We start from the raw sequence: 16821 nt of genomic DNA, 5'->3' as shown, positions 1-16821 counted from the left end.
AATATAAAATAAGATAAAATATCTTTTTTTTAAATTAAGAGAATATTTACTATGGGTTTAAAATATCCGCCGCAGAAGAAAAGGTGCATTCACGCCGTGTTGTAATTTCAAGATTTAAAAAAGCGTGTCACGCCCTCGTAGAGCTCGTAATTAGAGAAGATAGGACATTTCTGAGAGCTACTACTTGTACAACGTGACCGTTGTACCACCTGACTGCTGCAGATTAATTTAGGAATTGATAGTATTGCCATAAAAAAAACCTGCATAGCTCAGAGCAGAGAGTATAAACTATAACCGCATCTTAGTAAGATATAATAAACATTTAAACCACTTTAAATGCTTTTTTAATTTTTCAATTTGTATCATTAGATATTTCAATAAGTCGAAACCCAATAATTACGTTTAAAAGTGTAATTCAGCAAAAATCCTGTTGTCACTGGCATGCAATGAATTCTGAGGTAGGCAAAACAGCAATGGATCCATCTGTTGTATCCTTCATTTTATGAGAAACGAAGGCCGCATTTGAAGGAGCCTTTGAATTGTGCCAGCTTCTTCGCGACAGTGACGCCTTCGAATGCGGCCCCGAAGGATGCAGCCTCTGAATTAGGACACAGCAGGAGTGAACAGCAAAAATTGCATGATGTTGGTCACATGGTTTTAGGATAAGTCATTTTTTTTGTTTTTAGGGTAGTGTTTGGTTAGTAACATAGTTGACAGGATATCTGCACACATTAATATAAAATAGAAATTAAATATTTTCTTATTTGAAAGAAAATTGCATTTAAACCCAATCTATTTTATTTTATTCAGTATTTTGAACTCAAGACCCCAGGGACGTGCAGAGAGTTCCTCAAGGGCAGGGGCTCACTATTGATCAGTATATATATATAAAACATTTTTTAAAGGGCATATATATTTTTTACATATATATAAAATAACTGGTCAATAGTTTGGAAACATTAGGCTACTATTTTAATGTTTTTAAAAGAAGTCTCTTTTTCTGAGGATTCTGAGTTTAAAAAGTTACAAAAAGAACAGCATTTATTTAAAATAGAAATCTTTTGTATCAATATCCACTACCATTCAAAAGTTTGGGGTCAGTAATTTTCTTTCTTTCTTTTTTTAAAAGAAATGAATACTTTTATTCAGCAAGGATGTGTTAAATTGATTTAAAGTGATAGTGATAGTAAAGACTAAACAAATTTCTATTTGAACTTTTTATTCATCAATGAATCCTGAAAAAAAGTATCACATGTTCAAAAAAAATAAAACAAAAAAACATTAAGCAGCACAACTGTTTCCAACATTGATAATAAATCATCATATTAGAATAATTTCTGAAGGATAATGTGACACTGAAGACTGGAGTAATGATGCTGAAAATTCAGCTTTGCATCACAGAAATAAATTATATTTTAAAGTACTGTATATTAAAAAAGAAAACCAATATTTTAAATTGTAATAATTGTTTTCTGTATTATGTATTTAATCAAATAAATGCAGGCTTGAAGAAGAGACTTCTTTAAAAACATAAAAAATAGTAATGTGTCCACATTTTTGACCGGTACTGTACTATTATATTTCTACTATTGCTGAATAATCATAAAAAATGTTAATATAACAAAGTCCTTTCACGTCACCATTCCTACACTTCACATAAAAGGCCTGAAGGTGGCGCCCGGGATTCATTGAACCAACTATGATAGTTTTCAAATGGTAAACGGTGCATCAAAATACATAGGCTAAACACAAGTGACTTGAATACTACTTACCATTAATGCGAATTTTGGTGCTGGTTTTGTGCAGTGCTTTGTAGTCAGTTAACATCCTTGTTTCAACGACGCAGATTCAGATCCTTCATGAATTTCGTAAATTCGTCTGTAAACGATTTATATTTGTAAAAAAGTATGTAATTTTAACATTTTATGTAATATGTGCAGTTTTTATTGATTCGACACTCTAGCTTTGATTATTGAAAAGAAAAGTTTAAAATGGATTGGTTTATTTTTTCTTACCTTCCTTGCCATATAACGTTACTCACTGAAAGAGCCATTTTTGGCTCGAGAGCATCGTTTCCCAGACTGTGGAATACATTGGATACATGGAATGCATTTTCATTTTAAAACGCATAACTTTTGCTTCGGTTGTGCCTGTCGTCCACACTCCGGAGTTCAGACCCTCGAAAACAGAGACTGTCACCCTTTCAGTCAAGTCCGAAGCAGGACACGCAAGTGACGCAACCCATAGCAACGAGTCATGGCAACGGCACCTAGACTGACAAAAACGTAAAAATAAACGTGAATTTAGGCTACTTTAGTTTTGTACACATTGTCATGTTAATTATAATCAAATGCATTTTGTTTTATTGACCACAATATTATCAGTGATATTTGTTTGAGAGGGGCACTTTCGATTAGTTTTGAAAAAGGGCAGGGGCTTGAGCACCCAAAGCCATCAACCCATCCACCCAACCCATTTTGCACGTGCCTGCAAGACCCATTTATTCACTTCAAAAAACAGACACTGTAAAAATTGTAATTTAAGGGACATAAAGACAATTTCAAACTAACTGCAAAAAAAAAAAGGTGCATTAAAAATATCGGTGTGAGATTATTCTATTCTCTTAATGGATAAAATATGAAATTTCTGAAGACAATTGTTAGAAAAAAATTATAATTATCATCAATGAATGGACATGAATTGTACCCTGAACGACCCCTGAACTGATTATTTAAACATCGTAATGAAGCCGCGAACTTATAAACGGAACGGGTCCCTTTAAATCCGCCGTTGAGTGGAGTAGGTGGGCGTTCCCCTGCGCAACACAGCGCTGCTGGAACTAAGCGGAATCTCTTCAGTCTTCACTTCTCACAGATACTTTCAGCTTGTGCTCGACGCCTTGGTGAAATGCTGCAGCTGAATGACAGTGTAGACCCCGAGAGCCCGGGTGCGGCTGTCTTACACCCGGGGGACTGTGATGATGGGCTGGAGGTGGTGGCCCGAGCTGGAGCTTCAGTGGCCTGCTGTACCCCGCTTCAGACCCTCACGCCTTTCCATGTCCACAACCCAACCATGCGAGCTAAAGTCAAAGACTACTTCGTCTTTAGGGTGAGTAAGTAATCCAGTATTTGCTATTAAACGTTCAAGGTTGTAATCTGTGGAAATTATTTGTCTGGTAGTGTGTTGACAGGGTTGTATGTCAAAACCTAGGAAGCTGTCTACCTAGACAGCCTGGATGTGCGTCATGGGCGTTTATCGGGAGGGCAGTGACAAAATTCATAGTTTAAACGTTTAACTGTTTTTAATTTGACACGTTATGTAAGAACGCAAGAACTATATGGCCAAAAAATTCCCCATAATGCCCATTCTTTGCCCGAAAATGTGATCTACGTAGGGAGCACAACATTGTGACACCGCCATTGATTTGTTACATTTAACAGCAGTCTCTTAGCTGGAATGAAGTGCAGTGGGAAAGCTCTATATACAGTGGCCTTATAACATTAATATGAATCTTTAACTATAATTATGAAGCCCACCTAACATAACAAAACTCACTGACTGTGATATAGCATTCACATATAGTTAATTATTTTAATTCATCACTAGAAATTATCACACTTGAACTACTCTAGCCAATTGTATTGTGGGAAACAGTTTTCCACTGTACAGTGTTGCCGTGTTATTTTTAGCACATTTTTGCAAATATTTAGGTTTGTGATGTTCCTAATTTGTAAATTTCTTTGTATAAAAATGTCTGCTAAATGAATAAATCTAGAAGTAAAGTACAGCATGTTAGTTTTGTGTGTACGTGTGGTTTCTGCTGGTTCAGAATTTGATCATACATTTAGAATAAACTTAAATGATATTTAATTTATGCATCATTATGTCATAAATAAAATTGTACACAGATACAATACTTGCATGTGTGTTTAGTGACCCAGTGACTTTATACATTAGAACAACAGTTGGAGCAGTATGGTATCATGCTTGTTTTTGATCTTGAGCTATATGTATGATCTTCATCTAATTATGTGGCCTATAACAGTGGTTCTCAACCAGGGGATTGGAGCCCACTAGGGGGCCTCAGCAAACTTCTAAGGGGACCTCAAGATGACTTAAAGAATGACAAAACAACAGGGCTGGGTTAAAAATATTGATGTCTCGATATAAGATGGCCTATATGTTTGAATAAAATCAGTCATGTTTTTGTGACAGCCACCATTTAAATGTTTATGGATAATAAAAAAACATAATTATGTCATTAAAGTTATAATCATAACGTTATTGAAATGTGACGTAATTTCTGGTAGGGGAGCATTGATGCTCCCTGGTACTTGTGGTGCATTGTCTGGACAGATTTTGCGATTGAGACTTATAATGGCGGATTCCCTGATCAGTGTCCTGACTACTGAACTAGGGAGCTGATTGAGATGCACATTAGGAAACTAGGTCAACTTACAATGACAGGGAACAGGAACAGAACAGAACCAAACCAAAACACAATGAAACTAAACATATATGTGACAACCTGATACATAATAATCGATATCTAATAAAATTTAATCAGATCTCAAGCTTGTGAATTGAAATGGAATCAAATCATAACATTTGTGTCTATAACAAACTAGCATTAAAAACAAGCATCAAAATAAGCTAAAACAACTGAAAATCAAGAAATTTCGTATTTTTATTCACCCCACAACTATTTTTTTTTTCTTTGAAGAACAGGTGTCACGATCTGTGTGTTTAGTTTAGTTTTCATGGACTTTGTTTTGCGTCAGTTACCCGTTTCCTGTGTCACCTTTGTTCCTAGTTTCCCGCCAGTCATCAGTTACCATGGACAGTCATTCATTCATCACATCTTTTTGTTATGTTGTTATCATTATCATTGTGTATTTAAGTTCCTCTGTTTCTCAAATTCAGTGTCCAGTAATGTTTGTGCCATGCACACTGTTGTATTGTTTTTTTGTATCTTTATTTATTAAACTCAGTTATTTTGAACCTTCGTTTCCCTTCATCATCCTTGGACACTAAACGTTACAGAATACTGGACCTAAAAAGAATTGAAGATGGATCTTGCCTCCATTAATGTCGCTCCAATAGGGAGCTCTAACAGACCCAACGGGGCCACTATTTTTATGGTTCAGGGAGGTAGAGACCTGGAGGAGTATGTAGAAGAATTCACCAGCGTCAGCCACCTCGCCATTGCAATGTCATCGCACTCATGGAAGGGTTTTGGGTCGGACTCGATGACGAGATCCGGCTGGTGATGCCTTGGGGAAACTCCTGCCGGACGCTGGCCGAGTACATCAGCTTCGCCCTCTGGGTCAATGGATCTCCTTTTACTGTGGGCGAGGTACAAGAGGATCCAGCCGCCAGCGTCCAGCCCCACTCACCATCTGTCAACACCTCAGAGCCAGACCCAGCGACCACCGCAGACAAAGAGACCCAGCCATTACCTGCCACGGATATAAAGCCTGAGCCTAAGCCCGCAACGGAGTCAGTGCCAGCTGCAAAGTGCGTCCTGGAAGAGATGCCCGAGGTCCTATCTGATTAGATATGTGAGTCGACCATTACATCCGTGCCTGTGGGAGTTTTAGAGGAGCTGGAAGAGGAAGAATGGCTAATTGACTGGAATACAGAGGTAGTGCTTCCCACCCTGCGCATCCACGGACATTCTCTGTCACTGGTTTCCTCCTGCACTAATGTCTCTTCATCACCTGTCCTGGTCCTGTCCAGCACAGAGTTGTCCTCGTCAACACTGAAAGTTCTGCCCAGCACAGTGTTGTCTTCGTTGCCACCATCCCTGTCTATCACCAAGTCTGTCTCTGCACCTAACCTTCCTCTCCTGTTCACTTCACCAAAACCAGCCATTTCCTCGACCCAGCCTCCGCTGGATACCTTCAGCTCTTCGTCTCAGCCATGCAACCCAGATCCGCCTTGGGGCTTTCAGTCACCACCTCCTCCGGGACATGGGGATACCCTGGCTCCGCTTCGTCCCTCCAAGGCCTCAGCTCCACCTCCGCACTGGCTCCTGGGACCTGGGACCATCGTCCCTTCAGCTCCACCGGACTCCCTCATCCCACCGGCTTTGCCCTGGTCACTCGTCGCTCCGGGCTTTCAGCTGCGCTTCATCCCTCCACCCCTACGGCTCCATTGGGATCCTCCATCCCTCATGCAACCCACTGGCTCTACCTCGGCCGCTCGTTGCCGGGACTCCGCGTTTGTCTCCTGGTCCAATGATGTCGTCGGGTCTCTCGGCCCATCGGATGTCGTATGGGCCTCTCGTTCTCCCTGCTTCACCTTTGTTGGTCGGGCTCAAATTACCGCCTTGGCTCCTCCTGCCTCCTCCTTCTCACTGTTGTTGTGGATCTCCTCCACCCAGTCTAAATTATTAAAATATTTTAACAGGTAGAAATTGAGGTTAAAAAATGCATATCATGGGGCAAGTCATGGGGCTTTGAATATTGTTGTGGACAATGGAGGACCTTGAAGTCAAAAAGGTTGAGAACCCCTTTTAACTACATGGTAGACAGTATATGAGTTGTATCTTTCTTATAAGAATGTTGATGTATATTTTTTGACATCCATGCTAATTTGATGTAGTTTCAAGCATCTAAAATAGTTGCTCTGTTTGTTCTCGTCCCAGCCAGGAACCATAGAGCAGGCAGTCAATGATATCCGCACGGTGGCCTTGCCTTCAGAAGACGGAGAGGTTCTTAGTGTGTGGCTGCTCGCAGAGTGAGTCTATTGCTGCCCTTTCTTAGGACATCTACAGATCGAAACATAATATCAACACCGCAAAAGTGGCACTAACCCTGCTCAGGAGCCATATTTCATAACCCTGGGTAAAAAGCAGTGCAAACCCCGCTTCTAAATTACAAGTGTGAAACGTTACTTTACCCAGGGTTATAAGCAGGGTTTAGGTCAAGGTCAAGGTCAAGTTTATTTCTATAGCACCTTAAAACAACACGAATGTTGACCAAAGTGCTTTACAATCTCAGCACAGATGCACATACAATTAAAACATAGCATATCAAATAATTCAAACCAAAAACACATAAAAGAGCCTAGTAACGACACAAAAAAGTGCAATTACATGATCATTTCAAAAATGCATACAGCATTTAGACGCATTTTAATATGCTTGTGCAAAAAGGTACGTTTTAATCGATGTTTTAAAAACTTTTAATGTTTAGAGCGGCGATAACCCGGGGTTAAGTGCAGTGTGAAATGTAAATGTAATTAACGCAGTATTATGTAAGTACAATGGAATATGAATATAGTAATCTGCCAGTACTATAACATACATCAAAATACTGTGATCTAATAACATCATTGTTGAATTTGAGCTTAATAGTTCTATTATATGATCACTTATCCTTATTCTTCAGTTGTAACTAGTTGTATTGGGCTTTCAGAATGAGAATTACCTCTTGATGAAAACTGACAGATATCCGTTCAACTATGGGGTGAGATTTCGGTCACAATTCTGCGCGCGCAAGATCACATTTTGAGCGTGGAAAAGGGCATTTCGCACGCGCGTGAACTGAGTTTTGCGGAGAAATGTTCGTCTCGCAGATAAGAAAATATTGCGAGCGAACGAAAATCAATTTTGCATTTAAAATAAGTATTTGGATGTGCGCGGACGTTCTCTTTCGCGTGTGCAAAGTTTCACTTTCTTGCTCCTTTCATACCAGCCGTGAGCGCTCTCTAAGCGCAGACGGCTCGCTTGCTCAACACAACCCAGCGTTACAATATGCCATAATTCCAGCCAATCAGAGATGAGACTGCTAAATTCTGATTGGCTGGCTTGAAAACCAATCACAATTCCCTGCATCACCTACTGCGGAAGAGAACTAGTTTTTTTTTTTTTTTTTTTTTTTGTCAGTTCAAATACAAAAACATTTCAGTACAATGCAAAAAAAACAACCAAAATGGTTACAAAGTATTGACAATACAGCTCAAAATATTTTACCAAAATAATAATAATAATAACTAGATGCGAAAGTTCGTCGAGACAAACTTTAAGTTGGCTTGATAAAGTCGGACCAGAAAGTTTGAAGAAGTTTGAAGTTTAAATTAGTTTGAAGTTTAAATTAGTTTGAAGTAGTTTGAAGTTTAAAGTAGTTTGAAGTTTAAAGTAGTTTGAAGTTTAAAGTATTTAAAAGTAGTTTAAAGTATTTTGAGTGGTTGGTTAGTTGTCACAGATGGTTACTATGGAGTTTTTATAGAGTTCTTAGCATGATCTTGGCATTATTTAACACAAAGAAAGAAAGAAAGAAAGATAGGTTAGAAAGATAAAAAGGTTAGAAAGAAAGATTAGTTCGAAAGAAAGAAAGAAAGAAAGAAAGAAAGAAAGAAAGAAAAAGAGTAGTTAGAAAGAAAGAAAGAAAGAAAGAAAGAAAGAAAGAAAGAAAGAAAGAAAGAAAAAGATTAGTTAGAAAGAATGAAGGAAAGATTAGTTAGTTAGAAAGAAAGAAAGATAGGTTAGAAAGATAAAAAGGTTAGAAAGATAAAAAGGTTAGAAAGAAAGAAAGAAAGAAAGAAAGAAAGAAAGAAAGAAAGAAAGAAAGAAAAAGAGTAGTTAGAAAGAAAGAAAGAGATAAAGATTAGTTAGAAAGAATGAAGGAAAGATTAGTTAGTTAGAAAGAAAGTTAGAAAGAAAGAAAGAAAGAAAGAAAGAAAGAGAAAGAAAGAAAAAGAGTAGTTAGAAAGAAAGGAAGAAAGGAAGAAAGAAAGAAAGAAAGAAAGAAAGAAAGAAAGAAAGAAAGAAAGAGAAAGATTAGTTAGAAAGAATGAAGGAAAGATTAGTAAGAAAGAAAGAAAGATAGGTTAGAAAGATAAAAAGGTTAGAAAGAAAGAAAGAAAGAAAGAAAGAAAGAAAGAAAGAAAGAAAGAAAGAAAGAACAAAAGAAAGAAAGATGGATTAGTTAGAAAGAAAGATAGATTAATTAGAAAGAAAGAAAGATGGATAAGTTAGAAAGAAAGAAAGAAAGAAAGAAAGAAAGAAAGAAAGAAAGAAAGAAAGAAAGAGAAAGAAAAAGAGTAGTAAGAAAGAAAGAAAGAAAGAAAGATCAGTTAGAAAAGAATGAAGGAAAGATTAGTTAGAAAGAAAGAAAGAAAGATAGGTTAGAAAGATAAAAAGGTTAGAAAGAAAGATTAGTTAGAAAGAAAGAAAGAGAGTAGTTAGAAAGAAAGAAAGAAAGAAAGAAAGAAAGAAAGATAGATTAGTTAGAAAGAATGAAGGAAATATTAGTTAGTTAGAAAGAAAGAAAGAAAGAAAGAAAGAAAGAAAGAAAGAAAGAAAGATTAGTTAGAGAGAAAGATAGATTAATTAGAGAGAAAGAAAGATGAATAAGTTAGAAAGAAAGATAGATAGATTAGAAAGAAAGAAAGAAAGAAAGAAAGAAAGAAAGATGGATTAGTTAGAAAGAAAGATAGATTAATTAGAAAGAAAGATGGATAAGTTAGAAAGAAAGATGGATTAGTTAAAAAGAGATAGATAGATAGTTTAAAGTTTAAAGTAGTTTGAAGTAAATAGATGGATGAGTTTATTTGTTTAAATGAGTCTCAATGGCTCATATAGTATATAGAACGGCAGTTTGGTTTAGTCTTCAAGGTGTTTAGATTTAAATTTTTGTCGGTTTGAATTTTTTAGAACTCCCCAATGTAAGTCAATGGGAGTTTTTGAATGAGTTTTTTCGAGTTTTGATCGTCATTTTTAGGAAAACCGTAAGTCCGATCAGTCTGAAAATAGATAGCACACTTAGTCAGAAAAGTTTGAGTGTCTGAGCCGAGTTTGGAGTATGTAGAGTTAAAGCTCTAGGAGGAGTTACATATAGAATTTTTTAGTCTCAGAAGAATAATAATAACTAGATTAAAAAGTTCGTCGAGACAAACTAAGTAGTTTGAAGATTAAAGTAGTTTGAAGTTTAATTTAGTTTAACGTTTAATTTAGTTTGAAGTTTAAATTAGTTTAAAGTTTAAATTAGTCTAAAGTTTAAATTAGTTTAAATTTTAAAGTAGTTTAAAGTTTAAATTAGTCTAAAGTTTAAATTAGTTTAAAGTTTAAATTAGTTTAAAGTTTAAATCAGTTTGAAGTTTAAAGTAGTTTAAAGTATAAAGTAGTTTACAGTTAAAAAGTTGTTGGGGGTTTTCTAGTGGGTTGCTAGGGTGTTCTGGGTGGTTGCTATGGTGTTGCTAGGCGGTTGCTAGGGTATTCTGGGTGGTTGCTAGGCGGTTGCTAGGGTGTTCTGGGTGGTTGCTATGCTGTTGCTAGGCGGTTGCTAGGGTATTCTGGGTGGTTGCTAGGCGGTTGCTATGCTGTTGCTAGGTGGTTGCTAGGGTATTCTAGGTGGTTGCTAGGCGGTTGCTAGGGTGTTCTGGGTGGTTGCTATGGTGTTACTAGGCGGTTGCTAGGGTATTCTGGGTGGTTGCTAGGTGGTTGCTAGGGTATTCTGGGTGGTTGCTAGGCGGTTGCTAGGGTGTTCTGGGTGGTTGCTATGGTGTTACTAGGCGGTTGCTAGGGTATTCTGGGTGGTTGCTAGGCGGTTGCTAGGGTGTTCTGGGTGGTTGCTATGCTGTTGCTAGGCTATTCTGGGTGGTTGCTAGGCGGTTGCTAGGGTGTTCTGGGTGGTTGCTATGCTGTTGCTAGGTGGTTGCTAAGGCATTCTGGGTGGTTGCTAGGCGGTTGCTAGGGTATTCTGGATGGTTGCTAGGCGGTTGCTAGGGTGTTTTGGGTGGTTGCTAGGCGGTTGCTAGGGTGTTCTGGGTGGTTGCTATGATGTTGCTAGGCGGTTGCTAGGGTGTTTTGGTGGTTGCTATGGTGTTGCTAGGCGGTTGCTAGGGTATTCTGGGTGGTTGCTAGGATGTTGCTAGGGTGTTTTGGTGGTTGCTAGGATGTTGCTAGGCAGTTACTAGGTTGTTCTGGGTGGTTGCTATGCTGTTGCTAGGCGGTTGCTAGGGTGTTTTGGTGGTCGCTATGGTGTTGCTAGGCGGTTGCTAGGGTGTTCTGGGTGGTTGCTATGATGTTGCTAGGTGGTTGCTAGGGTGTTTTGGTGGTTGCTATGGTGTTGCTAGGGTATTCTGGGTGGTTGCTAGGTGGTTGCTAGGGTGTTCTGGGTGGTTGCTATGGTGTTACTAGGTGGTTGGTAGTTGTCACAGATGGTTACTATGGAGTCTTTATAGAGTTCTTAGCATGATCTTGGCATGATATAGCACTTAACTAATCGCTATTAGCATGTAGCTATTCACTGCTAGCATGTGTAGCATGTTGGAAGTGCTGTTTGCTAGCATGAGTCAAAAGAGCCAAAGCTCATCTCTATACGGTGTTCTGATACAGAGATATAGGTCTTGCAAAACGGTTGCTAGGGTACTCAAGTTTGGTTGCTATGGAGTTGCTTGGGAGCTGGGAGCTTTAAACTTAAGAAGTTTAAATTGGTTTGAAGTTTAAAGTAGTTTAAAGTAGTTTGAAGTTTATGATAGATATATAAATAAGTTAGATAGATACAAACAAACACACACACACACACACACACACACACTCACACAGACTACCTCGCTCACACACTCACTCAGACACACACACACTCAGAGTTTATGAGTTTAGAGTTTATAAGTGTACAAGTTTTTGAGTTTAGAGTTTATAAGTTTAAATGAGTTTAGAGTTCAGAATTTATTAATTTATGAGTTTAAGAGTTCATAAGTCTATGAATTCATGAGTTTATTAGTTAATTAGTTATTAAATTTAAGTTAATTAGTTTATAAGTGTATGAGATTAGAGTTTATTAGTTTAAATGAGTTTCATTGGCTAATATATATAGAATGGCAGTTTGAATTAGTTTTCAAGGGATTTAGATTTAAATTTTTGTCGGTTGGTGAGTTTGAATTTTTTTAGAATGCCCAATGTTAAGTCAATGGGAGTTTTTCCGAGTTTTGATCGTCATTTTTAGGAAAACCGTAAGTCCGATCAGTCTGAAAATAGATAGCACACTTAGTCAGAAAAGTTTGAGTGTCTGAGCCGAGTTTGGAGTACGTAGAGTTAAAGCTCTAGGACGAGTTTCATATAGAAATTTTAGTCTCAGAATAATAATAATAATAATAATAATAATAAGTTTAAATAGGATTTCAATATGTTGGCTCTCTCAAGCCAACTTAACTAGATTAAAAAGTTCGTCGAGACAAACTTTAAGTTGGCTTGAGAAAGTTTGGACCGGAAAGTTTGAAGTTTAAAGTAGTTAGAAGTTTAATTTAGTTTAAAGTTTAAAGAAGTTTGAAGTTTAATTTAGTTTAAAGTTTAAAGAAGTTTGAAGTTTAAAGTAGTTTAAATTTTAAATTAGTCTAAAGTTTAAATCAGTTTGAAGTTTAAAGTAGTTTAAAGTTTAAAGAAGTTTGAAGTTTAAAGTAGTTTAAATTTTAAATTAGTCTAAAGTTTAAATCAGTTTGAAGTTTAAAGTAGTTTAAAGTTTAAAGTAGTTTACAGTTAAAAAGTTGTTGGGGGTTTTCTAGTGGGTTGCTAGGGTGTTCTGGGTGGTTGCTATGGTGTTGCTAGGCGGTTGCTAGGGTATTCTGGGTGGTTGCTAAGCGGTTGCTTGGGTCTTCTGGGTGGTTGCTATGGTGTTGCTAGGTGGTTGCTAGGGTATTCTGGGTGGTTGCTAGGCGGTTGCTAGGGTGTTTTGGGTGGTTGCTAGGCGGTTGCTAGGGTGTTCTGGGTGGTTGCTATGATGTTGCTAGGCGGTTGCTAGGGTGTTTTGGTGGTTGCTATGGTGTTGCTAGGCAGTTGCTAGGGTGTTCTGGGTGGTTGCTATGATGTTGCTAGGTGGTTGCTAGGGTGTTTTGGTGGTTGCTATGGTGTTGCTAGGGTATTCTGGGTGGTCGCTATGATGTTGCTAGGTGGTTGCTAGGGTGTTTTGGTGGTTGCTATGGTGTTGCTAGGGTATTCTGGGTGGTCGCTATGATGTTGCTAGGTGGTTGCTAGGCTGTTTTGGGTGGTTGCTAGGCTGTTTTGGGTGGTTGCTAGGCGGTTGCCAGGGTCTTTTGTGTGGTTGCTAGGCGGTTGCTAGGGTGTTCTGGGTGGTTGCTAGGATATTTTGGGTGGTTGCTAGGGTCTTTTGGGTGGTTGCTAGGGTATTTTGGGTGGTTGCTAGGTGGTGGCCAGGGTGTTCTGGGTGGTTGCTAGGCTGTTTTGGGTGGTTGCTAGGGTGTTATGGGTGGTTGCTATGGTGTTGCTAGGCGTTGCTAAGGTATTCTGGGTGGTTGCTAGGTGGTGGCCAGGGTGTTCTGGGTGGTTGCTAGGCTGTTTTGGGTGGTTGCTAGGGTATTCTGGGTGGTTGCTAGGGTCTTTTGGGTGGTTGCTAGGGTCTTTTGGGTGGTTGCTAGGGTCTTTTGGGTGGTTGCTAGGTGGTTGCTAGGGTCTTTTGGGTGGTTGCTACGGTGTTCTGGGTGGTTGCTAGGGTCTTTTGGGTGGTTGCTAGGCGGTTGCTAGGGTGTTCTGGGGGGTTGCTATGGTATTCAGGGCGGTTGATATGGTGTTACTAGGTGGTTGGTAGTTATCACAGATGGTTACTATGGAGTTTTTATAGAGTTCTTAGCATGATCTTGGCATGATTTAACACTTAACTAATCGCTATTAGCATGTAGCTATTCACTGCTAGCATATGTAGCATGTTGGAAGTGCTGTTTGCTAGCATGAGTCAAAAGAGCCAAACCTCATCTCTATACGATGTTCTGATACAGAGATATAGGTCTTGCAAAACGGTTGCTAGGGTACTCAAGTTTGGTTGCTATGGAGTTGCTTGGGAGCTGGGAGCTTTAAACTTAAGAAGTTTAAATTGGTTTGAAGTTTAAAGTAGTTTAAAGTAGTTTGAAGTTTATGATAGATATATAAATAAGTTAGATAGATACAAACAAACACACACACACACACACACACACACACTCACACAGACTACCTCGCTCACACACTCACTCAGACACACACACACACACACACACACTCAGAGTTTATGAGTTTAGAGTTTATAAGTGTACAAGTTTTTGAGTTTAGAGTTTATAAGTTTAAATGAGTTTAGAGTTCAGAATTTATTAATTTATGAGTTTAAGAGTTCATAAGTCTATGAATTCATGAGTTTATTAGTTAATTAGTTATTAAATTTAAGTTAATTAGTTTATAAGTGTATGAGATTAGAGTTTATTAGTTTAAATGAGTTTCATTGGCTAATATATATAGAATGGCAGTTTGAATTAGTTTTCAAGGGATTTAGATTTAAATTTTTGTCGGTTGGTGAGTTTGAATTTTTTTAGAATGCCCAATGTTAAGTCAATGGGAGTTTTTCCGAGTTTTGATCGTCATTTTTAGGAAAACCGTAAGTCCGATCAGTCTGAAAATAGATAGCACACTTAGTCAGAAAAGTTTGAGTGTCTGAGCCGAGTTTGGAGTACGTAGAGTTAAAGCTCTAGGACGAGTTTCATATAGAAATTTTAGTCTCAGAATAATAATAATAAGTTTAAATAGGATTTCAATATGTTGGCTCTCTCAAGCCAACTTAACTAGATGCGAAAGTTCGTCGAGACAAACTTTAAGTTGGCTTGAGAAAGTTTGGACCGGAAAGTTTTTTGCTAGGCGGTTGTTAGGATGTTATGGGTGGTCGCTATGGTGTTGCTAGGCGGTTGCTAAGGTATTCTGGGTGGTTGCTAGGCGGTTGCTAGGGTATTTTGGGTGGTTGCTAGGCTGTTTTGGGTGGTTGCTAGGCTGTTTTGGGTGGTTGCTAGGCTGTTTTGGGTGGTTGCTAGGCGGTTGCTAGGGTGTTCTGGGTGGTTGCTAGGATATTGTGGGTGGTTGCTAGGGTCTTTTGGGTGGTTGCTAGGGTATTTTGGGTGGTTGCTAGGCGGTTGCTAGGGTGTTTTGGGTGGTTGCTAGGCGGTTTTGGGTGGTTGCTAGGCGGTTGCTAGGGTATTTTGGGTGGTTGCTAGGGTGTTCTGGGTGGTTGCTAGGCAGTTGCTAGGGTGTTATGGGTGGTTGCTATGGTGTTGCTAGGCGTTGCTAAGGTATTCTGGGTGGTTGCTAGGTGGTGGCCAGGGTGTTCTGGGTGGTTGCTAGGCTGTTTTGGGTGGTTGCTAGGGTATTCTGGGTGGTTGCTAGGGTCTTTTGGGTGGTTGCTAGGCGGTTGCTAGGGTCCTTTGGGTGGTTGCTAGGGTCTTTTGGGTGGTTGCTACGGTGTTCTGGGTGGTTGCTAGGGTCTTTTGGGTGGTTGCTAGGCGGTTGCTAGGGTGTTCTGGGGGGTTGCTATGGTATTCAGGGCGGTTGATATGGTGTTACTAGGTGGTTGGTAGTTATCACAGATGGTTACTATGGAGTTTTTATAGAGTTCTTAGCATGATCTTGGCATGATTTAACACTTAACTAATCGCTATTAGCATGTAGCTATTCACTGCTAGCATGTGTAGCATGTTGGAAGTGCTGTTTGCTAGCATGAGTCAAAAGAGCCAAACCTCATCTCTATACGATGTTCTGATACAGAGATATAGGTCTTGCAAAACGGTTGCTAGGGTACTCAAGTTTGGTTGCTATGGAGTTGCTTGGGAGCTGGGAGCTTTAAACTTAAGAAGTTTAAATTGGTTTGAAGTTTAAAGTAGTTTAAAGTAGTTTGAAGTTTATGATAGATATATAAATAAGTTAGATAGATACAAACAAACACACACACACACACACACACACTCACACAGACTACCTCGCTCACACACTCACTCAGACACACACACACACACACACACACACTCAGAGTTTATGAGTTTAGAGTTTATAAGTGTACAAGTTTTTGAGTTTAGAGTTTATAAGTTTAAATGAGTTTAGAGTTCAGAATTTATTAATTTATGAGTTTAAGAGTTCATAAGTCTATGAATTCATGAGTTTATTAGTTAATTAGTTATTAAATTTAAGTTAATTAGTTTATAAATGTATGAGATTAGAGTTTATTAGTTTAAATGAGTTTCATTGGCTAATATATATAGAATGGCAGTTTGAATTAGTTTTCAAGGGATTTAGATTTAAATTTTTGTCGGTTGGTGAGTTTGAATTTTTTTAGAATGCCCAATGTTAAGTCAATGGGAGTTTTTCCGAGTTTTGATCGTCATTTTTAGGAAAACCGTAAGTCCGATCAGTCTGAAAATAGATAGCACACTTAGTCAGAAAAGTTTGAGTGTCTGAGCCGAGTTTGGAGTACGTAGAGTTAAAGCTCTAGGATGAGTTTCATATAGAAATTTTAGTCTCAGAATAATAATAATAAGTTTAAATAGGATTTCAATATGTTGGCTCTCTCAAGCCAACTTAACTAGATGCGAAAGTTCGTCGAGACAAACTTTAAGTTGGCTTGAGAAAGTTTGGACCGGAAAGTTTTTTGCTAGGCGGTTGTTAGGATGTTATGGGTGGTCGCTATGGTGTTGCTAGGCGGTTGCTAAGGTATTCTGGGTGGTTGCTAGGCGGTTGCTAGGGTATTTTGGGTGGTTGCTAGGGTGTTTTGGGTGGTTGCTAGGGTGTTTTGGGTGGTTGCTAGGCGGTTGCCAGGGTCTTTTTTGTGGTTGCTAGGCGGTTGCTAGGGTGTTCTGGGTGGTTGCTAGGATATTTTGGGTGGTTGCTAGGGTCTTTTGGGTGGTTGCTAGGCGGTTGCTAGGGTGTTTTGGGTGGTTGCTAGGCGGTTTTGGGTGGTTGCTAGGCTGTTGCTAGGGTATTTTGGGTGGTTGCTAGGGTGTTCTGGGTGGTTGCTAGGCAGTTGCTAGGGTGTTATGGGTGGTTGCTATGGTGTTGCTAGGCGTTGCTAAGGT

At 38.8% G+C, this 16821-nt stretch overlaps 1 protein-coding gene across 2 annotated transcripts in view; it reads left to right on the top strand.

The window, feature by feature from the left end:
- Positions 1 to 2792: 2792 nt before the first annotated feature.
- The window catches only part of tprg1l (tumor protein p63 regulated 1-like), a 32629-nt gene continuing 18600 nt past the window's right edge, over positions 2793 to 16821 (top strand). The window contains exons 1-2 of one of the 2 annotated variants that reach the window (XM_084389399.1): positions 2793 to 3108; positions 6650 to 6741. In XM_084389399.1, coding sequence (XP_084245525.1) covers positions 2908 to 3108; positions 6650 to 6741 — 293 coding nt within the window. In that variant the 5' untranslated portion in view covers positions 2793 to 2907. The remainder of the gene's footprint in view (positions 3109 to 6649; positions 6742 to 16821) is intronic. The other variant, XR_014625447.1, reaches the window with a different exon arrangement.

The sequence above is a fragment of the Rutilus rutilus genome (genome assembly GCF_951802725.1).
Source record: "Rutilus rutilus genome assembly, chromosome: 19".
In the NCBI taxonomy this organism is placed as follows: Eukaryota; Metazoa; Chordata; class Actinopteri; order Cypriniformes; family Leuciscidae; genus Rutilus; species Rutilus rutilus.
The sequence above is the reverse complement of the archived record's forward strand: the minus strand, read 5'-3'. Positions and strand labels throughout refer to the sequence as shown.